Below are 27,881 nucleotides of genomic sequence, written 5' to 3'. Positions count from 1 at the left end.
TCAGTTAGTACCAATTTGATGGTGAGTACAAATGGATCCCGTTCTTCTGCTCTTGTGGTGCCCCACTTTGGATAATGGGCTTAAGTTTAATCCAGGAAAGTGTAAGAGGTGCTAGATCACTGTCGTTTCTTATGATTGAGTAATATTCCATTGTAAACATATTCCAAATTTTGATAATCCACTCATGGATTGACGGCCACTTGGGTTGTTTCCACATTCTTGCAATAGTGAATTGTGCTGCCATAAACATTCGGGTGCAGATGTCTTTATCGTAGAATGTTTTGTGCTCTTTTGGGTAGATGCCTAATAGTGCTATTGCTGGATCGAATGGTATTTCTATTTTTAGCTCTCTGAGGTATTGTTCTTTCTTTTTAAAGTCTGAGGGAGCAAAATGAGGCGCTCGGCGCAGCTCCCAGCCCGGAGCACCGACGGGGAGCCCGCGCGCTCGGTGCACCTGCCACCTGCCACCTGCCACCTGCCGCGCTGCGAGCGGCCGCCTGCGGGCGGGGCGGGGCGGGGCGGCCGGAGCGGGGCTGGGGCGGGCAGCCTCTCCCAGCCCTCGGCGCCGCGCCCTGTCCTCCGTCCGACTGTCCCACGCCATGGCGAAGCTGCTCGTGCTCACCGTCCTGGGGCTAGCACTGGCACTCTTCAGGGACCACCGGGCTTCTTTCCAGTAAGTTCGGTTGCGCTGCAGGCCCTGTCCCTCCCACTCCCCTTGCCAGCTCCAGGAGCTCCGCCTCGCGCCACCCTCACCCCGGAAAGTAGGGTCCAGGCTGTTAGAAAATACACAGGCAGGTGCTGGATGCACATCCTGCAGGGGTTTCATAAATGTTTGGCCAACTCTGATGCGCCACTTGAAAACCTACCCTTGCTCATGGTCTGTGAGATGGGTAAGGAAACAATTGTCACTGGTGTGAGTGGCCAAGTTGTCAGTAAACTAATTTTTAACGAAGATCTGTGTGCTTTGGGTACAGATTCACTTCTCAACCTGGCAAAAACAAAAAAACACCGCCAGGCCAGGCTTGGTGGCTCATGCCTGTAATCCCAGTACTTTGGGGAGGCCGAGGTGGGAGTATTGCTTGAGGCCACGAGTTCAACACCAGCCTGAACAAGATCCTCCTGCCTCAGTCACCTGAGCAGCTGGGAATACAGACCCCTGTACCTGGCTAATTTAAAAAAAAAAAAATTAGGCCGGGCGCGGTGGCTCACGCCTGTAACTCTAGCACTCTGGCAGGCTGAGGCTGGCGGATCGTTCGAGCTCAGGAGTTCGAAACCAGCCTGAGCAAGAGCCAGACCCCGTCTCTACTAAAATTAGAAAGAAATTATCTGGACAACTAAAAATATATATAGAAAAAATTAGCCGGGCATGGTGGCGCATGCCTGTAGTCCCAGCTACTCCGGAGGCTGAGGCAGGAGGATCGCTTGAGCCCAGGAGTTTGAGGTTGCTGTGAGCTAGGCTGACGCCACAGCACTCTAGCCCGGGCAACACAGTGAGACTCTGTCTCAAAAAAAAAAAAAAAAACACCGCCAAATGACCAAGTTGTGTGAATTAGGGAAGGGAGCCCGCACCCCTTCTCTGCCTTGACTTTATGGTCCTGGTGCAAACCTTCCTGGCTTGAAGATTCTCAATTTGAGACCATGCTGACGGTGACAAAAAACCCGAGTGTGGACGAGAGCATATGTGAGCTAATGCACACTGCGGTGGCCCACCCGCTCCAGTGGGGGCCCATCGAGGAAAGAAGGAACCCTGTAAGCGGCATTTGATGTCTTGGGTTCTGGGTCTGGTCTTTTAGTGTGGGATCCGACAAATGACTTTACATCTCTAAACCTCAGCTGCTTCAGTAACCTGGAACCGGTAATACACACTCATAGGAAACAGCTAACACCATGCCTGGGACATAGTTATTGGTAAATGTTAGTTCCCTGCTTCTCTTTAAAGTATTAAATAAACTTTTAGGTACTATAAAAGGGGGAAAAAGTGTTTTAAGAATGTATCAGAAGTTTCATGGTAAGTTTTTGCAGAAGTTCAAAGTCTAGATAATCATCCTAATCTCTAAGGCTGAGTCCATAGTATCTTATTTACTCTGAAGTAAAACATTAACGAAATTAAATTGAACATTTTTCATTTTTAAAAAAATTCTGTAATCTTATGGGCTAATTAGAAGCTAATTTTCTGATAGGTTTTCATAAATTATTGTGGATTTTTTTATTGTTAATTTTGAAATCACAAAGTGTTAGAAAAAAGTAAGAAGCAGTTACTGATTTTGGCTTTCAAATCATGTAAAAATTATATTGCGAATTTCCATTAATCTGTTTGCCACCAAAGGAGATCATATAGAGAGATGTATATTAATAGATAGAGGATGGGTGCAGAGGCTCCTGGAGTAGCCCAGACGAGGGACAGAAGGGAAATTGCACTCGCTGTTGGAAGCGCCTAAAATCTCACTACTCCTCAAGTGTCACCTAGGAGCTTGATGGACACGCAGAATCTCAGGCCCCACCCCACACTTCTGATTGCATCAGAAGCAGCATTATTTAACAAACTCCCCAGGGGATATGTATGTTCCTTTCTAAAGGACATTCAAATTCTGCTATTGCTCATGTTAGAATCAGACCAAGAGATCCTGGAGGATCATTAAATGACCTTTATTTTCATTTTGGAGATAAGGCACCTGAGTCCCAGAGAAGATCATGAATCTGCTCAAGGTAGAGAAGGAAAGAGATTATGTCCTGAGACCTGCACCAGGAGTAAGCCAAATCCCCAAAGTGAATATGTCCTTTTTTCTTCCTAGATAGGCTGTCCCCGTGGGGGGTTTGCAGGAAGTTATATAGGCCTGGGCTAGAGGGAACTAGTGGACACATATAAGGGATGCCTCTAGGGATGTCCTGAGCTTCCAAAGTGGAAGCAGCACAGAGAAGAAGCTGGGAGAACTCCCCAGGACCAAGAGTCTCCTGTCCTTCTTCGTAGTCAGCTGCATGTGGCCTTGTGGAGGATGCACTGCACAAGTCCAGGGACCACCTTGGACATTGCCTCTGTGGCTGTGGAGTGTTGCAGCGCTGCATCTGTATGGCAACTTCCCTGTTCCTCAATTGCAAATGGTAATGCATGAGACCATTGTGTTTCCCTTCTTTAGAAGGAAACCACAGAGCTAGCCTTCGGCCTCTCAATGCACTTCTGCTACCCCATGCTCACTGCAGGCAACACACTGTAGTGGGAAGAGGGCAATGGCGAATTCCTGACAACCTGTGTTAGATCTCATTTCTGCAACTTTCAAATTACTTTACCACTTTACCCCAAGAAAAATTCTAGCCTGCTTCTCCAGAAAATTATAGGATAATAATATGTATCACAGTAGGATATATATAAAATATGGCACATAATAGGTACCCTCTAAGTGTTAACTTTTATAATTGCCAAGTATAGTCTCAAAAACCCACTTATGAAATCTGATGAGTGATGAGTAATGGGTAATGAGTGATGAGTGATGAGTAAATGTTATGATCCTATCTCTTTGAAACCCTAGGCTAAGGACAAATAACCATCCAACCCTCCAGTCACCCCATCAATGCCATCAACACCATCTTCTCGGTCTGATGCAATAGCCTCGTGGCTCCACAAAACACTTTAACAGAAATCTGTCGAGTGCCTTCTGTCTGCCAGCACTGTGTTCATGCTGGAAGTCATAGGGATAAATAGGATGTAGTGTTCACTCATTAATTTCAAAGTTTTCTAGGAGCAACAAGACCAAAAACCAACAACTGCAAAAGAACATGGTAGGAGACTTGACAGATGTGTATGTGAAGGTTCATGAGGATAAACTAAAGAGTTGATAGTCCCACCACGGGAGATCAGGAGACACTGCAAAACATCATGAGCGTGTTCTTCCTAGTTGGGTAAGGAGGTAAAAGGCATTCTATGTGGAGGGAAAAGGGTGAGCAAATGAAAAGAAGAGAGAAAGATACAGGAAAAAGTCCTTGGTATCATGACACCTAATTTCAAATCCTAACTCTACTCTTTTAAATAAACGGCCATATGCAAATTACTTACCTTCTTGGAGCCTCCATTTTCTTATCTGTAAAACAGGGAAAATATTCATCTTTGTCTCAAAGGAGGCTAAGGAGATTAAATGAGGAAGTATATGTGAGAGCCCTTAGCACAGGGCTTGGCACATAGTTAGTCCTCAAAAAGGAATTTGAATGAATGGGAGTGTGCAATAGCAGAAAATAGACTGATGAGGGTGAATTTAGCTCCAAGAAAAGTTCCAGAATGGATTTCTTAATGCATAGCTAAAGATCCTTGCTTTTTTTTTTTTTGGCAAGGAACCAGTGTGTATTTGTACAGAAGGGAGTGGGGCCTAATGGGAGGTGTTTGGATCATAGACGTGGATCCCTCTTGAATAGATTAATGTCCTCCCTGGAGCTAAGTGAGTTGTCACTCTATTAGTCCCTGAGGGAGCTGGTTATTAAAAAGAGCCTGGCACCTCTCCCTTTCTCTCTTGGTTCCTTTCTCTCACCATGTAATCTCTGCACACACTGTCTCGCCTTTTGCCATAAGTGGAAGCAGCCTGAGACCCTCACTAGAGGCAGATGCCCAATCTTGAACTTTCCAGCCATCCAAACTCATGAGCCACATAAACCTTTTCTCTTTACAAATTATCTAGCCTCAGGTATTTCTTTTTGGCAACACAAAGATGTCTAAGACAAGTTCACTGCCGAAGGTTGTGTGATTTCTGGGTAGAGTTCAGAGGCTGTGCGTCAGGGACACATTTCAGACATTGAACTTTATCTCTTAGACCTGGAACATTTAGACTCAATCAATCCTTTGGCAAGATATTTCCTGATAATTTGAAAATAAGGTAGAAAAAAATATGAACTGGATCATAATAATGCAGGTGGATTAGTCTTCAGGTGCTTCTTCCAGCTTTTAAGTGGTGTTATCTGTATATTTTGCCTGGTTAGAGGACGGAATGCAAGCTTCACATTCATGCTTGAGCTCCAATCCCAGTTCGACCATTTCCTAATTTTGTGGTCTTGGAAAGCTACTTAATCTTAGTCATCTGTAAAATAGGGGAAATAACACCTCAGGGAGGTGTTTGAGGATTAAACGTGGATATATACAGTACATGAACTGCAGTAGCAATGATTATCCTGTTGAGATATGACTTGTTTGGGCCACAAATTGGAACCCAAAGCAACTGGGTGGTGACTTAATGCCTCCTTGCTTACCCTGGGCTCCCTTTAACTGTGATTATTCTACCTTTTCCAGGTTAGAGTTCATCTTCCAGGAGAGAGGAACCTGAATTAGAATAGGAGCCAAACAGGTCTGCCTTTCTCTGTCCTCTGTGAACCCATCACATTTAATGAACCTTATTCTTCCCATGTGGTTTTGAGTCTAAGAAAAGCTAATTTGGCTATCCTTGGCATTTTTCATAAGTCTTGGCCCATTCAGCAATGTGACATCCTTGAATCTCTTCCATGCCACTCTTTGCATTGTCCTTGGTTATGACCTTCGCCCTTAACATCTTGTACCTGTCCTTTGAGTCCCTTGGGGCATTCTATGACTATTTACCATACTTTCCCTAGACTGGGGTTTTTCAAAATGGTGGGTATCAAAATCAATTTAGTAGATTATTACCAACATTTTAAAATAAATGGAACAGAATTGAATAGAAAAATTAAACATGTATCACCTAGACGAGGGTGAATAATGTTTTGTGAACCTTGTTTCAGATGTATATGTGTACATGTGTACATGGTATGTATTTGTACCATGGAAAATGCTTTTCCTAACATGAATCTCAGTCTGAACAGCTTGTAAGCCACTGTTATATCACCTCTCCTTTTATTTCTTTACTGTGAACTTTTGTGATTATAATGTCAGATTTCCATTTTTTTATTCAACGCTGACATTTTATTTTCTGAAATTCATCATTTTTATGAAACAAAACAGAACGAAAAGCAGGTATCAAAAACAGCAAAGAGTTTATAGAATTTCTGCACCAGTGTTCACATAAGTCAGTGATTATGAAACTGGTGTCCAATACAAATACTAAACACAGGCTGACTTCCCTCTTGGTCAGGTGGTTTGTTTTGGAGCTACTGTATAACAACAACTTTTTATAAGCACCAGTCATTATTTGAGAACCGATTTGGTTTGTCCAACAAAGTAAACAATTTTTTGCTGTGTGGCATGTTTTCTTTTTTTAAAAGACACTGAGCTAAAATACAGAATGTGTATTTGTTTGGATCTGAACCAAATCTTTTGAGATCCACATTACCCGGAAGAACACTGAAGACATTTATGGGGCATATTAAATAGTGTATTAAATACTAGCTGTATACCTCATAATGTCTAAGGCAGCTACTATATTTCTAAAGAAAATAGTATTTCATTCAGAGGCTGCCCCGAGTTTCAATTACATCATGTTTTCCACATCCTTTCTGATTTGGAGTAGTTTCTCCAAACAGAGCCATATTATTGGGACAAAACTTTCACGTTCATGCCAAACAAGCAGATATTTTACAGATACATTTGTATAGAGCAAGCCTTCTTGCTCTGAACCCTGAAATTGAGAGGCCATGATTACTGGATGCTGAGAGGAAGCAGCATACTTCAACTCACAGCACAGAAAATCTGGAGGCGAGCAGAAACAAAGCTGGGACTTGGTAGTGGTGTTCACCCACCACTTATTTTGGAAACACATTTTGCTTAAATAAGGGAAGTATATTTATAAAGGCTTTGAGAGCCCCTCTGAAAATAGCAGTGCTATGTTATTGCAATGACATGAAAAGGCACTTGCTGCTGGAGGAGTAGGGTCCATTGTTCGTGTCTTGACTGCAAGGAAAACCGTGGAGTCCAGCAGGAACTGGATCCCTGCCAGGGGAGTGGGAGTTGCTGGTACAAAGACCAAAACAAACAAATGCACCACGGCCCTGTGGGTAGCATCTGTTTCTCTCAGCTTTGCCTTCTTGTTTCCTTTTTCATATCTGTAAAGAAGAATATGACGTATCAGTTTTCCTTTAATGATAATTGATTCCAACTTTCCTTTGAAGCCTCCTTTCTAGGGTCATGTCTATCAGTCAAGGAACCACAACCTCCTGGCAGGCCAAGTCTTCCTCACCTAATCGTTCATCTCTGTATCTCTAGCGCCTAGACTGGTGCTTCTCTACTCTGGTTGAACATCAGGACAAACTGTGGCGCTTTTACAAAGCAGATTACTGGACTCCACTACTAGCCTCTTAGGTCAGACTTTCTTAGAGGGTAGAATTGCCAGCCAAGGGCCTGATAGTAGGAACATACAAAAATTTCTCTCAGTGTATGAATGAAAGATCAACTGCCCCCAAATTCCTATCACTTTATACTATGTTGGTAAGAATTTTTTCCAGTGTCTGTTCGCCTTCTCCTTCTGTGAGACTAAATTATCAGCAGGGCAAGTTATGAATTTCTTGGCCTATCTGTAGCCAAATAAGATTTCTAGGGATTCTTGGATAATTATCACAACTCGCTATGACTGTATTATATCATTAGTTATCCAAAAAAAAAGTTAATATTTAAATCTCTTGGCTGTGCTCATGTTGTGGTCTGTTTCTTCCAAATGCCTCATCCATAGATTTGCTCTGCTCAGGCAGCATGCTGGAACTTCACATCCGTTCATTTTATCTTTGTCTTTTACGCAGACATTCCCCATGATGTTTATGAACTCATATTAAGTTAGTTGCTCGTGTGTATGTGTGTGTGCATGCGCCTGTGTGAAATGCCTTTTTTTAGGTAGGCCTGGGGTATGATTTTTTGAAGTTACAAATCCTCTAAATATACCTGCATTTTTCAAGTACTACATTCCAAAGGAGATGCCCAATCCAGGCTGTGGAAGCAGACTGGGCAGATGGGTGGGAGGCCCATCTGTCAGCAACCCTAAAACATCGATGGAATAAACGAAACCATATTGCCACTTACCCAAACTTTCCACATAGGAGTCCTTCCACAAATGATGAAATAGTTCCTGCTCCTGCCAAAGTGCACAGAGCACCAGACTGAACACTTTGTATCCTTTTTGTGTGTCGATCCATCTCCACTAAATAAATACTAATTGTGCCCAGAGGACTCCACTTGTCTTGCCTTACTTGGTAGAATTACAGGTGCCAGGAATCACTAACTCGGGTTGAACAAAGTACAATTAAGGAGAACTTTTGTGGGCTGCTTACCTTTGCGACTTAATTATAACTTCTGAACAGTTTTATGTGTGTTTTATTTCTTTCTCACCCACAGAACACGAATTTCTGCTTTCCGAGAAGTAAAACCAGTGGAACTTCCTAACTGTAATTTAGTTAAAGGCATTGGTATGTATGTGAAAGGAAGAATTGTCTCATTTCAATTTGCCATATTATCTTGCTATTTATTTGATTAACGTACCTGTTTAACTTTGTCCAAAAATAAAACTTTAAACTTAGGAAGGTATTTATTATAGAGTCAGTAGTTAATTACAAATACCATGTTATTTGACATTCAACTTCATCAACGTATCGCCAAGGTGTTGGCAGTTTTAATTGTTTATTTTTGTTTGGTCAATAGAGCAAAAATAATAGAATGATGTTTGATTTCATGGTAATCTAACCTGAGGAAATGGCAGGAGATGGAAGGAAGTGAGACATAAAGCAGTCAGTAAAGGATAAAATTTTTTTTTTTAAAAAAAAGCTCTCACAGGCCTTTGTAATTACCACAAGGCTTCTCTTCATGAATCTCTCTTTTAATATCAGGAAGGAAAAATTTTTCCCGGAAGCTCTCAGCATATTTCCCCTTAGATCTCATTAGTTGGAGTTGGAGGACAGGCTGGTGCTCTAGCTGCAAAGGAAGCTGGGAAAGTAATTGTTGGGCCTCCACCTTGGGAGACCAGCCCTGTCAGCCAAGCTAAAAGGACAGGGGACTCAGCTGGTAGGCCCTTAACAGGGAGTGTCCCAGGGCTCAACTCCTCATGCGGTTTCAACCAACCAGCTTTGTTATTTGAGGACAACTTATTTGAGCTCCATGCTTTTGTTATACTTTGAGTGTTTTTTGTTTTTCTTTTTATTTTTTTTAGAATTATTTATCTCAGTTGACTAAGGTTCAGATGGCTAGACCAGAAGACTTAGTTAATATTATACTTGTCTAGGTATCTTATGGTACAATATTTTTTCTAGAAAAATATGATATCAATATCAAATATCACTGGGTATTTGAAAAACATATATCTCCACTTAGAGTATAAATTCAAAATCAGTTCATTTGTCTCTAGATTAATTGCAATTTTAAAAATTTACATGCACTTAAAGTGTAACTATTATATAATAACTTGAAGATAGTGACATTTTACCGATATTTATAATTAATAATAAAGTCATGTCCTTGGTCAGTTAAAATGTATCCCCATTTTAAATCAAGCATTTGGAATTTGCTTATATTTCTGATATGGTTTTCAAAGGATTTAATTGGTTTGGAAGTATTAAATATCAATATATAGTTGTAGTTTATATCTTTAGAAAAACAGTAAGCTTTTCAAATAATCGTATCTTTTGTATATGTTGTTGAATTTTCATAAACTTTACATAAGAGGATTCAGGCTCTCAGAATAAAGTTCTAGTCCATCAATTTAAAACAAATACATTAAGTGTAAATTTTAATGACACCTAATGATATGAATATGCTTTTAATTTCCATAAAATCACATTCATCAATTTGAATAAATAAATGGGAGAATGAATATTCTGAATCTATCAAAGAAGAGCTAACATATAGTCCCTCTTTCAAGCAAAGAGTGATGAAGAAATGGATCATCATCTTCCTGCAATATATTAATATGAAACAATCTGTACTGTCTATTCTTTTTTCTCGCAGAACATGGCTCTGAAGACTTGGAGATCCTGAGTAATGGACTAGCTTTCATTAGCTCTGTGAGTGTTTCCTTTCACTTACTGGGTTTTAGAATATTTTCTAGAACTGGCAGTTTAAGTCCTTCACTTATGCCTTCTGCATACCACTGCCCACCTTCAAATAAATGAGCAGCCATATGGTTCAAAAAAGAAACTCTATCCACATTGCACTAGTCTTATAACTATGATCATATGTGTTCTATGCATATCTGTGTTCCTGTGTCTACACTGAACTTTTTACATGACCTTAGCTTCCATTGTAGCAATTCATCTGGGAGCTCAATGCTTTCAAGAATGGCTTCCCATTCAACTGTCTATCCCTTGAAGCACTTAACTGTTGTACTCAAATATTTGCTGAATTAAATGTATGTTTATGTAGATTCCCTTACAAGTCATTTCAATTGTTACCTTCTTTTACACTTTAAAATAAACCCTTTAATTTAAAATTGTTGATAGGTCATCCTACAATTCCCAAGCCTTGAAGAGAAAACCCACCATTTTTGTTGAAACTCTCCTGCATGTAGATCACTATGGTAGGTAATATAGCTCAAAACAAAACAAGTCAACCATCTGGCCTAGGGATCATAGCATAACAAAGTTCGTTGATAGGATACAATAGATAAGTCATCCAGCCATTTAAAAACCTCTGCTACCTATTCTAATTTATTTAGTCCAGTTTTCTCTTATGAAAATGGAAGACTAGTCATCCTCTAAAGCTGTGTCTTACAAACCTTTTTAAAGCAACAAAATCATATATGGATCTCCAATATATAAAACAACAGCTTTCTTGTTGTTCTGATTGAAGGAGGAGTAGTTCCTTGGCCCCACTGGACTTTTTCTAAGCCTCTGTCCCTGGGATTCTTCCCAGGACCTGCCAGGGAACAGTTTAAAAACCATAACCAATGTTCTCTTTGTATTCCTTGCTTATATTATCAAAGATTATTAGTAATTGCCCCTTTAGTCTGCTCTTCCTTTTTTTTTTTTTTTGAGATAGGGTCCACTTCGTCACCCTTGGTAAAGGGCAGTGACATCATCATAGCTCAATGTAACCTCAAACTCCGGGGCTCAAGTGATCCTCCTGCCTCAGCCTCCCAAGTAGCTGGGACTACAGGCATGCACCACCATGTCTGGCCTATTTTTCTATTTTTAGTAGAGACAAGGTCTTGCTTTCACTTAGGCTGGTCTCGAACTCCTGAGCTCTAGCGATCCTCCCACCTCAGTCTTCCAGAGTGCTAGGATTGCAGGTGTGAGCCACCGCGCCAGGCCTACCCTTCCATTTTTGATCTTCCTCAAAGGTTGGAAGTTGTGGCATGGTTCATATATGACTTTGCTGCAGGGGATGGAAGGGTATGTGTGGGGTGGCCTGGTGGAGAATGTGGCTTCCAGAGTCCCCTGGGGACCTATTGCCAGTTAAGAGGCTTCCCGTGTGGCCCCGTGGCCAGTCCTGTGGTTCAGAGCAGACAGTGTAAACTCATGTGCTATCCACCATCTACATTAGCATTTGAAGTATTTGTAATGTGCCTGCTTTTTCTCCTTTGAGGGATTAAAATCTCTTGTACAAAAGGATTTAGAACCTGATAAGTCTGGAAAAATACTTCTGATGGACCTGAATGAAAAACATCCAACAGCGTTGGAATTGAAGATCACTGGAAGTAACTTTGATTTATCTTCATTTACCCCTCATGGGATTAGCACATTCACAGATGAAGGTAACAGCATTTACTATTTAAACAAAATCAAATTTTTTTAAAAAATCAGAAAAAGCATGCCAATGAATGAATTTTTTTTTCTCATCCAACCAAAGCATAATCATGAATAGTGTTCTTATTCTGGGTTTTAAACTTACCCCTATGTTAATTGAATTAATATTAAACCTGCTTAAATACTTGAGAATGCTAAAATATTTAAGATTTGTAAAGCACCTAATTTTGTAAAATACCAACATTCACATTTTCCTTATAATTACTATAATAATAATATTCAGCCCTAATCATTATAGGTTTTCTATTTTAAGCAATTTTAAAGTCTCAGGCATTTGTAGGAAGAGATTTTTCTAACCTAAGGCATCTGCTACCAATGGATCCAGTGACAGGAAGTCACCATGGTCAGCTCTTTCCTGGCCCCGTCACCTTAATGCCTCCTTGTCCCTGTGTTCTTTGTTCGAACTACTTCTCCACATTGTGATACTTTTCAACATAACATGTTGTTCCTGTCCGTTAAGCCTTCATCCTATTTCTCCCCTTGTATTGCTGTCATTTCTTTGTTTGCTATGTTAATTCTCACTCCCTGTTGCACACAGAAGCACCTGGGGATTTTAAAATGACTCAGTGCCCAGGCCTCAGCCCCAAAGATTCCAGTTCAGTTGGTCTGAGGAGGGCCTGGTGGCAGTACTTGTTAAAAGTTGTCTAGGTGATAAAAATGTAAGGCTGGGGTTAAGAACCATGCCTATATCTGTTGCCTGCATTTCGTCATCAGATAATCCCTCATTCAGTCTTTCTTTTGGACTTTCCCCACATGGGTAGCTAAAATTGCTGCCTTGAAAGCCATCAGTGATGTCCTTATTAACCTCCTCTCTCTCTTCCCTTCCTCCCTCTCCTTCCTTCCTCCTTTCGCCTCATTTTCTCCTTCACAAAACTGGCTCTTCCCTGATATTCCAATGTGCTTATCTGTCCTAGTTCTGATCCTGCTGCAGGTTTTCTCCCCCATTCATTGTTTTCTCACTCATTGCCAGTTCTCTGAGCATGCCCTCAGAGGTTCCATGTTTTACTTTCTCTTTATTTTCTCTATTTCAGAAATTTCAAACCAGTGTCATGGTGTCTGCTTTCTAGGAGAACATCCCCAAATATGGGATATAATTATTATTTTTTTCATTAGCCCTTCACTTCCATTACTGGAGGTGCTTACTATAACAGATACTTCCATCTGAGTTCCTCTCCTATAGCCACTTTAAATGCAAAACGTTGAAAAATGATTTTCCATCCTTTTATCTTCCCATCTTCACCTCTTACCCATATGATTTATATATATCCCTTGCAATGGTCTCTCCATCTGTGCACCCATTTATCACTGTTACATTTTATTTTTAAAATATTTTTAAGAGCAAAGAAATATAGTATTGGGTGTGTGTATATTTTTTAAAATAAAAATGGGGTGATATTATACAACCCCTTCTATAAATTGCTTTTGCATTAAACACCATGTCACAGACTTCTTTCTCTGACAGCGCGTTCGGAGCTACTTTACAATGCAGAATGTAGTTCCTCTGCTCATGGATCTTTAAGTTGTTACAGCAGTCATGCTCATTGCAAACAATGCCAAAATGAACATTCTCGTACATGTATCTTCTGTGACTATTTTCTTGGGATAAATTTCTAGAAGTAGAATCTACCATGCAAAATATGAATTCTGGTTTTAATTCTCACTTGTATTTGATTTCTGACTCTCTCATTTCTCAGCCATTACCATAGTCTTTTGATACTTCTGTCAAATGCCTCTCAAGTCCTTTCCTGCCTTTTTGTCCGTGGCATCATTCTGGTCTAGTTCCTTCTCTCTACATGCCCGGATTACTGATGTAGTCTCAGTACATGCTATTCCTTGACTCAAAGCCCCCAGTAAGCAAATCCGGGATCCCCACCCTAAACCCTGGCGAGACTGACTCTGGCTCCCTATGGCTTCCGCCTTCCCACTCTTTCACTCTTTCCTTCCTTCACTCTGCTCCAAACACAACCTCGCTGTTAAGTGAATGTGTCCACGAGGCTCTGCCTCAGGGCCTTTGCATGCCTCCTTCCCTCAGCCTGGAATGCTCTTTCCCCAGATAGCCACATGGTTTGCTCTCTTATTTCATGTAGATCTTTGCTCTAACATCCCCTCATCAGAGAGAACATCCGTGACTTCCATGAAGAAAACATCTCATTACTCTCTATATCTTGTATTTTTTCTTTGTAGGGTTTAACATCAACTAGAATAAACATTGGTTTGTTGAATGGGTAAATGAAAAGCTTCTTAGCTGGCTTCTCTGTTCATATGTCCTCAATTCAACCTGCTAAGCTTTGCATCATTTCCTTTAAATACCAATTTGATCTGTTAGTGATTTCCAAAGACTTCCTGCTTCTTAAGGCAAAGACCATAATCTAACTTCACTCACCAACTCTGATTCACACCTTTTTGACCACTTAGACTAGTCTCCTTCATGTCCCCAAATCCCACTGACTCACAGAAGCTGCTTCTATTTGCTACTATCTTTCATATGTTCTTCTTATGGAATTTATCATCTTACACAGTATAAATTATACCTGAGCACAACTTCTCCTATTGGGAGTTCCCACATCTTTTAACCTTTTTATCTCAACTCTGCATTTCTGGGAGACCATTTGAACTAGAATGCTTAATGAGCTCTTTCGAATTCTAGTGACAGTGATGCTCATTCTTAAGTTGAGGGTTTTTTTCCCACCAGTGGAGTTTTGAGTTTTTAGAGACTGTCACTGGTTCTTCCTTGAGCCACTTTTCTTTGGAAAAGGAGCAATCAAAAATGCTTCTCTCTACAAAGAGATGAAAATATTCCATCTGCCTGACATCCTAAGTACTAGCTGGAGGTGGGTTGAAATTACTTTTTGGAGAGAGGGCTGATAGCTGAGAGCTCAGTTAATGTTTCAATTTTTGTTTTTAATCTCCTCTCAGACAATGCCGTGTACCTGCTGGTGGTGAACCATCCAGATTCCAAGACCACGGTAGAGTTGTTTAAATTTCAAGAAGAAGAAAAATCACTTTTGCATCTAAAAACCATCAGACACAAACTTCTGCCTAGGTACTGAACTGTTTCATATTTCTATTAATATTTTCCTTTAATAGCGCTGGTGTTTTAGTGTTTCCTTTTGGCCAAGGTGGGTATGGCTCTTCAACTTTCCTTTCTAACGATTGAAAACTCCTCCAATGTCCTTCTGCAGAATATTTCGAGGACTCAAACGCTTCAGAGGAGGCCCATTTTCTTTGCCTTCATTTGCTGGGTTGGTTGAAGCTGGCACCTGGTTTCTGGCCTCAGGATCTCTATTCAAGCTTTTACCAAACCAAACAAAACAAAACACAAAACTCTGCTCTTCTTCAAAACCAGAGTTAGTATTTCAAACCCATATAGGCTTTATAGACAAAGTCAGGCTTTATAGACTAATTTATTTATTTTCATCTTTATTTTAAAAAACAGAATCATAGATGTTTCTGCGAATTAGAAACACTTATCTAAGAAACAATCCAAAATCTAGTGCATCTAAGACCTTCCTGTACTACCTCCACTCTATTTGGTTGCATTTAGGTACAAGCAGATCTATGGCGACACTCAGTTCCATTCTAGGCTCCTCGACCATATAACACATGGAGAAAGAAAACACCCAAGGATCCCCAATCCCAGTCAACCCAAAGTAAAGTCAACTTCTCTGCTTGCTCCCTGTGAAGATACGGCTTATGAATCTAGAGATGGATTTAGGATAACAACCTGACACTGTCTTCCAAAACAATCTTTACCTCCTAATTGTTATGATGTTCTAGAATCCCAACTCTATTTGTATAATTTCTGTACCGCATGTGACTGCCTCTGTATTTGTAAATCCAGATTTGTACTCTTTGCAGGTGCCTAGTGAAGTACTTGGCACACAGCGTGCACTCTGTGTTATCGGTGCTCCTTCCTCTCCTTTCTTACCTGGTGGTTTGGAGATGAGGAAACTGAGATTGTAGAGAAATTGATTTACTAACGAAGGTCAGTTAGTTAGAGGCTGAGTGGGAACTACAGCCCAGGTCTTCTTCTGCACCCCTAGGATGAGTGAAAATTCAGAGAACAGCTCTTGGTGGAAGAGTTTATTCATATATTCATTCAACAAAAGTATTTTGGAGAGAGAATGATATCACTGAGTGTTTGGAGAATGGGAAGAATACCAAGATCTAAAGTGGGGGAAAGTATGTAGAATGAAGAAACTGGGCTAATGATGATAATAATAGCAATAATAATGACTTAATGAGCTTTAACTGTAAGTCAGGTGCTGCACTAACCAATTTAAACAAATTATTTTCTTTTTACAAATACTGTCTTAATTGTGTTTTATTATTATATCCATTGTGAGTTAAAAAAATTTGAGATTGGAGATTTGTTAAATTGGCCCAGATGACCCCATCAGTAAATGGTACAGTTGGGATTTTAATCCTGGTAGCTTGAGTCCAGAGCTGGTGCTCCACACCACTGCAAAATAGCGGAAACTTATTTTGCTTTGCCATTTAATCTTGGACATTCTCAGGTTTGTCCAGTTTCCTGGAGTTGGAGGATTTTTTTCCTGGGCCAGTTGCAAAAATATTGGTCTTTGGCAGCATAGAACAAGACTGAAAATAACTGCCACAGTTAAGTAGAATTCTGCTCTCTCAACTCATGGATTAGCCATGTGTATTTTTTTGCTTTGTATTTTATGGTTGTTAATAACATTAATGTTCCCATTACTGAATTTATTATCATTTAAGCCTGTCATTATAATAATGTCACAGCTATTGTTAGTGGTCATTTACTGTATGCTAGGCATGGTAGCAAGGCCTTTACATTAATTATTCCTTTTTATTCTTACCCCACCCTTTCAAAGTATAGAGAGAAAACTGAGGTTCAGAGAAGTGGTTCAAAGTTTAATGACATGCTGTGGCCCCACGTTGTGACGATAGCAAGCAGTGTCAGGATTCAAATGGAGTCCATCAGATTTCAAAGCTATTACTCCAAACCATTCATTCCACTCTGCTCCTTCCTATGGAAAACAGAGAAATGACAGTAATGCATACTAATTTCAGAAATTTAGTTTCAAAAAAGAGAAAGTAAAGCCAGCTTGCAGATCTATGTCTGGAGTCTGTCCAGACTAATCCTGAATTCCTAGAGCTTTTCTCATGTGGTAAGGGGGACTATGGTTGACTGAGGATTTATTGAGTGGCAGGCTCCCTGCACGGCACACCCCAGGCATCGTCTCATTGTCATTCCCACTGCAAATCCACAAATTAAGATTCTGACCCTTAGTCTTCAACTAACGAGCTATATGACTTTGGGAAAATTATTTAACCTCTTTTTACAGGTGAGAAAACTGAGGCTCTGCACGCTTGTCTAACTTGCTCAAGAGCTCAGAACTGTGTCAGAGCGGAAGCGCTGGCCATTACGCCCTCTGCAATAGAACAGAGATCATTTTCTCCAAGACCATGGCCCTGGGGAACTTCCATCACCTCAATCAGCAAAGAATGACTCACTTATGTCTTCACTGTTGTACCTATTAAAGCAGAAAAATAGGCTCATATATCTTAACATTTTCAGTAACAGAGAGTGAATCCTAAGCAGGAAGAAAAAAAGCCATACCATACTGTTTCTGAGCATTCTTGTTCCTGGACATTTTATTCCTTTTAGAATCACAAAACCTTAAGTCTGGAAGATAGACCAGTCCATCATCCTCTTTTCACAGATAAGGAAACTGAGACCCCAACATGTGAAAGGATTGATTTTCCCTAGATCACACAGCTAATAGTCGCAGAGCTTCAACTAAAATACAAGGCTCCAGGCTGCCCATTCAGTGTTTTTTCCATTGCCTTATGATGCCTGGGACTGATAGGGAGTGAGTTCTATGTGAGCACAGATACATTTTGCCTTGATAATGATTTCTGCCCCAATTTAATGCCCACTGAATTTAGTATATCTACACACACACACACACACACAAACACACACACACACATGGACACACACACCATAACACTATTTTTAAGAGTCAGCTAATAAGATTTTTATGTTACAGTGCTATAATCACCTCTTAGGATTTCTTAGACCAGTTATTGTCTGTGAGGATTGTCTATGTAGCACTGATGTCATATTAATTCTGTGCCATTACAGCCAGTGTGAGGGCTCCATCCCCTATCTTGATTTTAGGAATAGACAGTCATGATGACAATTCATAATCCTATCGTGTTCAATACTTTCACCTGTATATATTATATGTGTGTGTTTTAATTGCAGTGTGAATGATGTCGTCGCTGTGGGACCTGAGCACTTTTATGCCACAAATGATCACTATTTTGTCCACCCCTACCTACGCTCCTGGGAGTTCTATTTGGGTTTATCATGGTCGTATGTTGTTTACTATACTCCAGATGAAGCTGGAGTAGTGGCGGAAGGATTTGATTTTGCTAATGGAATCAGCATTTCACCTGATGGCAAGTATGGAAACTCTTTAAAATGCGATGATTTACTCGGATTCTCATGAGATATCTTTGGGAACACATGCCTTTTCTAAGTAACGTTATCCATTTTAACATGTTATCCTAGTGAGATGAAATTAGGAAAAAATGTAAAATATCTTAATTTTTCAGGGGGTAAAAATGATCGAATCAAAGCCTTTTATTTTGTGAAGGCATATTGGTTTCATTTTCTTTTTGGAAAAAAAGTACATTTCAAGAGGGGGAACTGTGATAAAGATTTAATATTACTAAGTGGCTTTGTTTTGAGGGAAGATTTTCGAGTGTGTAATGAGATTAATAGCATGCATGTATATATAACAATAGTGCTGGTTTGTGAAAAAATAAGAAGCTTGCCCCAAAATGTAAATCAAGGCACTGCTTCCTTCATCAAGAAAGTCTTCCTGTGAAATAACTAAGCGTAACTAAGCGTAACTAAGCAGCGTGCTTAGTGATGTAGTTGATTTGTAATATTATTTAGGGGTGGCCCTATAACAAACAACTTACGGACCAGCACTGGTCTGGGGACTGCACTTTGGGTGGCATCAGTGTATACATAAGTCTGTATATCCATCCATTTATATCCTTCCTCACCTAATGTCATCAAGGACTTCAGAGAGTTAGTAACATATATTTAGAAAAAGCAACATGAACAGCTTTCAACTATTCATATGATCACCTGGTCTTCAAAAATAGGAGCTAATTAAGCAGTAGTTTCTCTTTTTCTTCTGGGATGCACAGTGCTTAGACTATCCACAAGATCTTTATGGTGTGTGGTGTTGCCCATGTTTCCATACTGACTGGGGACAAATAGCTTCTCGCCTTCAGAAATAACTTCAGAGATTAAACCTCTTTGTGCACTGTAAACTCACTGAATTCTTTCAGAATTTAGTGTACTTTGAGATGGGCTCCATTTCCCAGTTCCTAAGCAAAGTTCTCCGCTAGGAAGAGTTATTACAACTTCACTGTAACCTTTTGAATTGCATTACTTCAAGTACTTTGATGTAGCTCTTTCTTCTTTGAAGGTATGTCTACGTGGCTGAATCGCTGGCTCATAAGATTCATGTGTATGAAAAGCATGCTAATTGGACTTTAACTCCATTGAAGGTAAGATGTATTAACACTATAAGTTTGCAGAGTGATAATTAGATTCTAATTGATTCGTGAAATTAAATGTGAGGAAAAAAGGATTGTCTAATTGGAGTGTGTAAGAACCAATTTTTCACTCCTTTATTAAGAATCATCAGCCTGGTTATGTGTTTGCTGTTCACTTTGACTCAACTGCAGAGTAAACAGTGAACCACACATCTCGCCTATGAAACTTTGATTCTTTCTGCTCCAGTCAGTTTTAAGCTTGGTGATGTGTTTCCAGGTCCTCCCTCCCTTTCTCCATGTCTTCCTCCCTTTTCTCCTTCCCCTCTTCCACCCTTCCTCCCTCCTTTTTCTCTCTCTTGTTCCCTCTACGTTGATGGAACAGCCAAGAAATAGTCTCAACATGTATTTAATACAGAACTGCTCTCCAGAGTACTTATAAAGCCCACGTGCTCAGGGTGGCTGCTGTGGTATCCGGCCACCCATCACCCCTCTGCCTTTTTCTCCAGCCATTGGGCCCCTGCCCTGCTTCTCCTGCCTCTGGGTGTTCCTGGAGCTCCCCAGGCATGGCCCTGCCTCAGGACAAGGCACTGTTCCCCATTCTGGGATTTTCCTCCAGATCTCCATGGTGCTCTCCTTCGTCTCCTTCCAGTTTTTACTAACATGTCACCTCAGTGAGGCCTTCCCTCATCACCTAATCTAAACTTGCAGCTCTGCTCCCCCACCCCACTTATTTCCTGTCTCCTTTATGGCTTTATTTTTCCTTTCAGCATTTATTACCAACATACTATACATTTTATTTTCCATCTTTATTATCTGACTCCCCCGCTAAGGTATAAGCTCCACAAGGACACGTTTTTTTCCTATTTGTTCTTGGAACAGCTCTCAACAGCTAGTCGGCCCTCTTGATGAATACTTGTTAAATTAAAGTGGTGGAGTTGGGCGTGCTTCAGGGGTTCATCTTCTTCCCCCGCAAGTTCCGGTCCAGTCTGAAGGTTTGAGTCAAAAGGGATAAAAACACAAAGGAGGGGAAAGACAGACTAAGAACAAAATGGAACATAATGAAAGCAGGCCCCCACCGTGGAAAAACAACAAGACATTGCTCTCCTGCCATACCCGCCCACAGCAGGAAGCACTGTCCCTCCCAATTGAATGACTGTTCCCATCAGCACATCTGAGCTACTGTCATGAGGGGCTTCACTCAGAGAAAATTATCTTGAAGCAACATCAAATGTAACATCGTGTTTGACATTAAAAATCATTGGCAGGGAGTTTGGTATTAGCTGAAGAAAAATGGAATTTCACACACGCATACTGGCTCAGGGAATAAAAACAAACTGTGGTTTTAACAAGAGGTACTTTTCTGTAAATTGAAAGTTAAAGAATTTTATAAGAATAGAACCTGGTTCAATATACATTCAGGACAGAATGCTGGGGCTCTGCTCCCACCAAGGCAAGATGGGAAGGTGAGGCTTATTTCAGGTTTGGGTCCCAGTCCTGGCGACAGATCATGCCTGTCTCCCATCATAACGACTCAGTAGAGGCTACCTCTCAACTGGAGTTTTATTCTTTCTTTTGAAGGATAGTATTAACTAATATCACTTAATTAATACCTGGGAGTGCCAAGTAATTTGATGAAGTAGCTGAGGGTAATCTTAAAATTTGTGATGAGATATGGATGGGTTTATGTTCTCCCAAAATATGGTATAAACATAGAATGGTGTATTTTTCAGCCTTAAAAAGGAATGAAGTTCTGATACATGCTATAACACGGACGAACCTCGAAAACATTGTGCTAAGTGAAATAAGCCAGACACAAAAAGACAAATACTGCATGATTCCACTTACACGAAGAACCTAGAATAGGCAAATAAAGTTAGAGGAACAGATAATAGAATGGTGGTTACCAGGGACTCGGGGGAAGAGGAATAGGGAGTTATCGTTTAATGGGTGCAGGTTTTATGCTTGGGATGATTAAAAGTTCTGGAGATAGTGCTGATGGTTGTACAACATTGTGATTGTACTTAATGCCACTTAGTTGTACACTTAAAAATGGTTAAATGGCAAATTTTATGTTATATATATTTTACCACAATAAAAATAATTGTCCTCCTTCCAAAAAAGATCTCAGGACTTAGTTAATAGATTAGCCACACTTCGATGAACTTCAATTCTTAAAAATTGGGATATTTGTTAACAGAGAATACAATTTTTCTCAAAAGAATAATTTATTAAGTTGCCCTGCTTAAGGAATATAAAATTTTCCACTTGGATGTGTGGGAGGGTGAGATGTGATACCCACGTGCCTTGCAGTGAGTCAGCATGGCTAGGAATTACTTATTTGCAAGGCAAGAGTTGATTTCTGGACTCAGAACAGGCTCCCTGCTGGACCGTCAGCTCTTCCTCGGCAGGGACCGTGTCTGCCGGATACTCAGCACTCTCTAGGTGCTGAGCTCTTGCAGAGCACACGTAGGAGCTCAGTAATTGCGTGTTGAACGGATGGGACCCCAGGCTTCCGTGTCCTTCTCCCACTCCCACCTCTGACTGTCAGCTCAGTAGGTTTCATCCGCTATGGCTGTACCCTTTCCAAAGATAATAGCAGAGCGCTGAGACAAACATGTTCCTCATTTAAAGAAATGAATACATCAGAGCAGCGTGCTGACTCTGGGATGGATGCGGGCGGGGAGTGGGGAGGGTATGGAGGAAGCCTGGAGCTGATTTTGACCAGGGGATGCGTGCTCAGCTGCCTCCTTCGGCTACCTTGCCTGTTTCCAGGGTAAGGAGTGATGGCTCTGCAGGAAGGTGAGATGAGGCTCTGCCTTGACGCTTGAGCCCTCTAATTCCTCCGTGGGCGCGCGAGTGCAGCTTTCATTTGGAGTAGGAAGCACGGGGCAGTGTCCCTCGCTGCTGCTGCCCGCCCACGCTCTGGCCTTTGCAGTGAGTCACCACCAGTTATTTACAGGGTCTCTGGGCACTGAGGTACCTGGTGGATATTGTTTCTACGGCTGAGAGTTGGAGGTGAACAAATAGATGGGATTTCTCCCCAGTAGACAGCAGCCAAGATGATGAATGGTGGAATTAAGAACCATTGGTACTATTTATGATCCTGCTACAAAGCCTCAACAGCAATCTGTGCAGTCATCACACGCTTGCAACTTAAATTTAGAGAATAAACAGCAGAAGAGCAGGGAGTTAAATAACATCAGGAAACTGAAGAACAAACTTTTGTCAACTCCAAGGCAAAAATTAGACCCCGGGTGATCATTTCTTCTAGGGCTGCACAGCCTATGATTAGCCAGTAAAAAGCCCACATTCATTGATGTTCTCATCAGAGATGAATCTACATTTCCTGGTTGTTTTTTGAATGCTTATAAAAATATCATTTGCACATGTCATTTTAGAAGGAACTGTTTTATGCTGCACTTAAAACTCTTTTTTTTCAGTTTTAGGTTCATGCACAGATGTGAGTCCAAATGATTTCATTTGACTTTTAACAGTCTTACTTGGCTTTCTGTATCTTCATCCTACCCCATCTACCCTGGAAACTGACAAAATGCTAGCATAGATGGAAGGCAAGAGGAATTTTCTGAGCCCTATCGAAATGGGACAGAATCGTTCTGTCCCTGGAAACAGCAGTGTAGTGACCAAGGATTATAGGATAGTTTTGTCTGACATATTGCTCCATTGCAATTGTGTTCAACTTTCTGTCTTTTGTTCTCTCCTTGTTTTTAATCTTGGAAGACCCTTGACTTTGACACACTGGTGGATAACATATCCGTGGATCCTGTGACAGGGGACCTTTGGGTTGGATGCCATCCCGATGGCATGAGACTCTTTTACCATGACCCAGAGAATCCTCCTGCATCCGAGGTTAGTTTGAAAAATGAACTTGATCAGTGACTTTATTCCCAGCTACTATTTTTTAGTTGAAAACATAATTCTCAATTATATGTGCAAATAAAAGGGGGGACATGGATAGATGGTCCAAATGATCAGGATAAAAAAGGTTTTTGGAAGGGCTTTAGTCAGAGTCTAGGCAGGAAACAGATGGCACATATAAATTGGTAGTTTGAGGGGAGTTTAATAGAGGGATTCTATGCAAAGTTCTGGGCAGAGTGTATGGGAAGCAACAGAGGACAATGCAGGACCCGGGGGCTGGCAAGCGGAGTAGGAAATGGCTACCTCAAGCCAGATCAAGGAGACAGTGGTGTGTGGAGAGAGTTGTCTTGAGAGGAACCTGGCCTCTGGTTGAGAGATGTAGCCAACTAGCAGCAACGTCCGAGGGAGGAAGCCGGGAGAGTAAATACCCCACCTCCCTCTCTGTCTTCAGTCTTCCCATTGCTTGCTGATGCTGCTGCTGGCAGTGGAGAGCGAAGGGAGCCGCTTCGAAGGAGGCTTCTGTCGAAGTCAGCAGAGTGGAGAGCTGGCCTGGGGGGCCAGGATGAGGAGACCCAGCACTGCACAGAGGTCCCTATCTTTATTTCAATAGTGAGTTTCTCTAATTTGGGAATCCTCACCAGTTTAAAAAACATATTCTTCACTGCTATGGTTTAATCATTTGCGTGTTACCTGGCTTTCTATTCAACTCCCACTTCCTGTGTGTCCATATATGGACATATCAGGACAGTGGACCAGTCCTAGAGCACATTTTGCGATGTAGGTAGGTGGGTTTAGCCTCTCTAGATCTTCCCTGCAGAATGGGGAGATAAATTACTTGCTGGGATTATTCTGGCTTAGAAGATCTCTTCTTCCATCTTAGTCATAGTACTCAAACACTCCATTTTTGGTCCGTGGTCTTTATTCAGTGAATCATTTTGGCAATGCAAATAAGGATTTGGTTTTCTTTCTTTTTATTATTTCAAAATATTACAGCGGTACAAAACATTTTGGTTACATAAACTGCTTTTGTACCATTTGAGTCAAAGTTGTAAGTGTGCCCATCCCCCAGATAGTGTGCATTATACCCATTAGGGGTGAATTTACCTATTCCCTCCTCCCCCTCCCCCCTGCTTGATTTCTGATGAATGGTATTTCCCATATATGCACATTAGTGTTGCTCAATTAGTTCTAATTTAATGGTGAGTACATGTGGTGTTTGTCTTTCAATTATTGTGATACTTCACTTAGAATAATGTGTTCCAGTTCCATCCAGGTTAATACAAGAGGTATTAGTTCACCATTTTGTTTATGGCTGAGTAGAACTCCATGGTATACATATACCACATTTTATCAACCCACTCATGTATTGATGGGCACTTGGGTTGTTTCCACATCTTTGCAATTGTGAATTATGCTGCTATAAATATTTGAGTGCAGATGTCTTGAAACCCACTTTGCTATAGGCATTTGAACATTTACTATGACTTAGGGGGTATTTTCTATGTGGAGTTTTCAGTATGTACTAATTAGACTTGTTATTTACATCAAATACATGGTATTATTTTGACATATTTGTCTACTGCTGTATTTTTAAAGCTTAGTTTTAAGTGTCAGTCTTACCCACTCAATAGAAAAAAGCCCATATCTTTTGTATTAAAAAAATCAAATATATATTTCCAATTACATTATGGTTCTCATACATTTTATCTCGAGGCTTACAGGAAGAATTGTGATCATGTGTAATGTCAATCCTTTGTGCTTTTTGCTAGCTTTTAGCTATTAGGATTGCTGCATGGTATGTTTGATAGAATTGAAGAGATGTATGCTGTGGAGTATTCACTGTTAGAACTGAGCAGAATGTTAGATTCTAATTTGTTCTTGCTTGTTAGCTCATTTGGTGAACTTGGATCATTTGCTATAGCATGAACTTGGTTTATTGTTCTGGAAAGAAAATACTTCTTAAAAAAAAATACTTCTTTCTAATGATGGATCTGCTAAGGAATAGCAAAAAGTAGTAACAATTCATTATCTAATGCTCTGCCCTGTAGAAGAGTGATTTAGTTTTATTAACAAGAAGCTTAGTTAAGCCAAGGTGCACCATCAACTATTTCCCTGTAAGTAACTACTACATGTTAATGCTGTGGTAATTTCCTAAGACATCTGTCTTTGGTGCCAGCCATTTTTAAAGAGGTCATTTTTTTTTATTTCAGCATATTATGGGGGTACAAATGTTTAGGTTATGTATATTGCCCTTGCCCCACCTGAGTCAGAGCTTCAAGCATGTCCATCCCTCAGACGGTGTGCACCACACCCATTAGGTGTGTATATACCCATCCCTTCTTCCCCCCTCCCATCTGTGTGACACTTGATGAAAGTTATTACTAATGTGCACTTAAGTGTTGATCCATTAAAACCAATTTGATGGTGAGTACATGTGGTGTTCGTTTTTCCATTCTTGTGATACTTCACTTAGTAGAATGGGTTCCAGTGCTATCCAGGATAATACGAGAGGTGCTAGTTCACCATTGTTTTTTGTGGCTGAGTAGAACTCCATGGTATACATATACCACAATTTATTAATCCACTCATGTATTGATGGGCACTTGGGTTGTCTCCACATCTTTGGAATTGTGAATTGTGCTGCTATAAACATTCTAGTGCAGATGTCTTTTTTATAGAATGTCTTTTGTTCTTTTGGGTAAATGCCCAGTAATAGGATTGCTGGATCAAATGGTAGTTCTCCTTGTAGCTCTTTGAGGTATCGCCATATCTTTCCACAGAGATTGTACTAGTTTGCAGTCCCACCAACAGTGTATGAGTGTTTATTTTGAATGTTCCCATTGACCCTTTTATATCCATGCACTAGCCTTCCTAGTCTGCCACCTTTGGTGTTTTTGTGATGTAGGTATCCTGTTTTCAAGTCACTGTATTTTATTCTAAAGGCTTAGTAATAGAAAGTTAGAGTTGAGAGGGAATCTGGAGATAATCTAATCCCACTCATCTCATTCTACAGGTGAGAAACCAATAAATGGTAAGGGGAAGATCCAAGTTGGGACTCAGGTCTCCTGCCTCAGTTCAGTGTAGTGTTCTTTATATTAGATTGAATCATATGAAATTGCTATTTTTGTCAGCCAGAATGATTAAATATTGGCTATTTCTTATGGTCAGCTTAACATGATCCTACACTGTTGCTAATGATACAATCAAATTTCTCAACTAAGTGAAGGAAATTTAACTCATAAAATCTTATACATTTAGAGATGAGAACTTAAGTTCAGAAGAATGGATGAGTGTGGTACAGAGATATGGGATTTTGGGAGGGCCATACTTTTTTTTCTTTGATTACTTGCATTTAAAAACCAGGAATTAAGTGTAAACATATAAATTCCTGGTTTATCTGAAAATACACAAAAACTGACCTGGATTACAACATGGCAACAATTTGGCTGTTGCTGAGTGACAGCTTCCCATCTTGACGACAGTCCCACTTACATTTCCTACCCAGCTCTGGTGGGTCTGTGTGCTATCTTTGTTGACGATCACATAATCAAAACCCATCAATCCACAAATCAGGAAACAGGTGTGTTCAATGTAATTTTGGATCAAAATATCATTTATCTAATTACGTGAGGTAATATGGCTTCTCATGGAGAAAGGACTCCCTGCTTAAAGTTGTCTTTCGTGACTTTTAAAAACATGTTAACGTACTGTTATTTCTTTGATAGGTGCTTCGAATCCAGAACATTTTAACAGAAGAACCCAAAGTGACATTGGTTTACGCAGATAATGGCACAGTGTTGCAAGGCAGCACGGTGGCCTCTGTGTACAAGGGAAAAATACTGGTTGGCACTGTGGTCCACAAGGCTCTTTACTGTGAGCTCTAACAGGCCAGTTTGCACCCAGGCCATGGAAACTCTGAGCCCATCATTTCAACCACTTGCCACATTCTAAATGTCTTAGTGATCTCAGCTGAACAGTGAACATGGACACTAAATTTGGACATCAAGAGGCATCCAAGTGCTGTTTAACTGGCTTTTTTGAAGAATGTGATATCAAATCAGTCTTGGAATACTTGAAAACTTCATTTACCAATAAAAATCCTTCTCATTAAAATGGCTAAATTTGTTACACCAACTGTCAGGTCTTAAATAACTGTATGTGACCCCAAAAGTACTTTCCCTAAAACTTATGTGTTCCCTGAAAGCACATGAACATATTGCTGCTTTGCCAGGTCTTGCTCAGAAGACAGACAATAACAGGTTTAGCTCACAGGTCCTCAGAGCTCCACTCAGTGCACATGCAGAAAACTGGACGTGCACTACAAAGCTACCCCTAAGCCTCAGGCATACTGGCATAGTCAGACTTTCATTTTCCCCTTCTGGATATGACTTTTTCAGTAAATATTAATCTAAATTACCCCAACTCTCCTTTTACTCTCACATTTTCAATTCTCCTGTAGCAATGCAATATTGGAAAATCTTGAAATTCTTGGAAGTGTCACACCTGAAAATTATGAGTGTCTGTTATCTTGGCACAAATTTTGTACGTTATAGTTTCTTTGACCTGGTTAAAGGAGGGAGTTTGTTTGCTTCAATGATTAGATACAGAATAAAGCCCATAAATTGATTCAGGCAAAGTTAAGTGCCCCTAAAGACTGTATTGTTGTTGAGGTGGTGGTGCTGGGGTGTTTTGTGGTTGTTGTTGTTGTTGTTGTTTTCCCCCATTCTAACTTTCTGTGGAGGCCAGAAAAAAAATAAAAAGGTAAAAAAACAAATAGA

At 40.5% G+C, this 27,881-nt stretch overlaps 1 protein-coding gene across 2 annotated transcripts; it reads left to right on the top strand.

Annotated features, from left to right (window-relative positions):
- The first annotated feature begins 537 nt into the window (after positions 1 to 537).
- PON1 (paraoxonase 1) lies at positions 538 to 27,533 on the top strand. Of its 2 annotated transcripts, none has more exons than XM_012647732.1 (9): positions 538 to 673; positions 8,267 to 8,337; positions 9,869 to 9,924; positions 11,444 to 11,612; positions 14,581 to 14,707; positions 17,915 to 18,115; positions 19,158 to 19,239; positions 22,966 to 23,094; positions 26,829 to 27,532. In XM_012647732.1, exons 1-9 carry the CDS (start codon positions 600 to 602, stop codon positions 26,985 to 26,987), a joined length of 1,068 nt encoding a protein of 355 aa, XP_012503186.1. In that variant the 5' UTR covers positions 538 to 599; the 3' UTR covers positions 26,988 to 27,532. The 2 variants fall into 2 exon arrangements, with proteins under 2 accessions (XP_012503186.1, XP_012503195.1); XM_012647741.1 differs by having other exon boundaries at positions 556 to 673; positions 11,468 to 11,612; positions 26,829 to 27,533.
- The last annotated feature ends 348 nt before the right edge of the window (positions 27,534 to 27,881 follow it).

Source organism: Propithecus coquereli, unplaced genomic scaffold (genome assembly GCF_000956105.1).
Source record: "Propithecus coquereli isolate 6110/MARCELLA unplaced genomic scaffold, Pcoq_1.0 Scaffold108, whole genome shotgun sequence".
NCBI lineage: Eukaryota > Metazoa > Chordata > Mammalia > Primates > Indriidae > Propithecus > Propithecus coquereli.
The sequence above is the reverse complement of the archived record's forward strand: the minus strand, read 5'-3'. Positions and strand labels throughout refer to the sequence as shown.

Bases quoted from the DNA above. Each gene is read 5' to 3' on its own strand.
- PON1 (XM_012647732.1), top strand. From the start codon at position 600: ATGGCGAAGCTGCTCGTGCTCACCGTCCTGGGGCTAGCACTGGCACTC. The intron at 8,338-9,868 runs GTATGTATGTGA...TTTTTCTCGCAG, and splicing joins TAATTTAGTTAAAGGCATTG to AACATGGCTCTGAAGACTTG. The intron at 23,095-26,828 runs GTTAGTTTGAAA...TTTCTTTGATAG, and splicing joins AGAATCCTCCTGCATCCGAG to GTGCTTCGAATCCAGAACAT.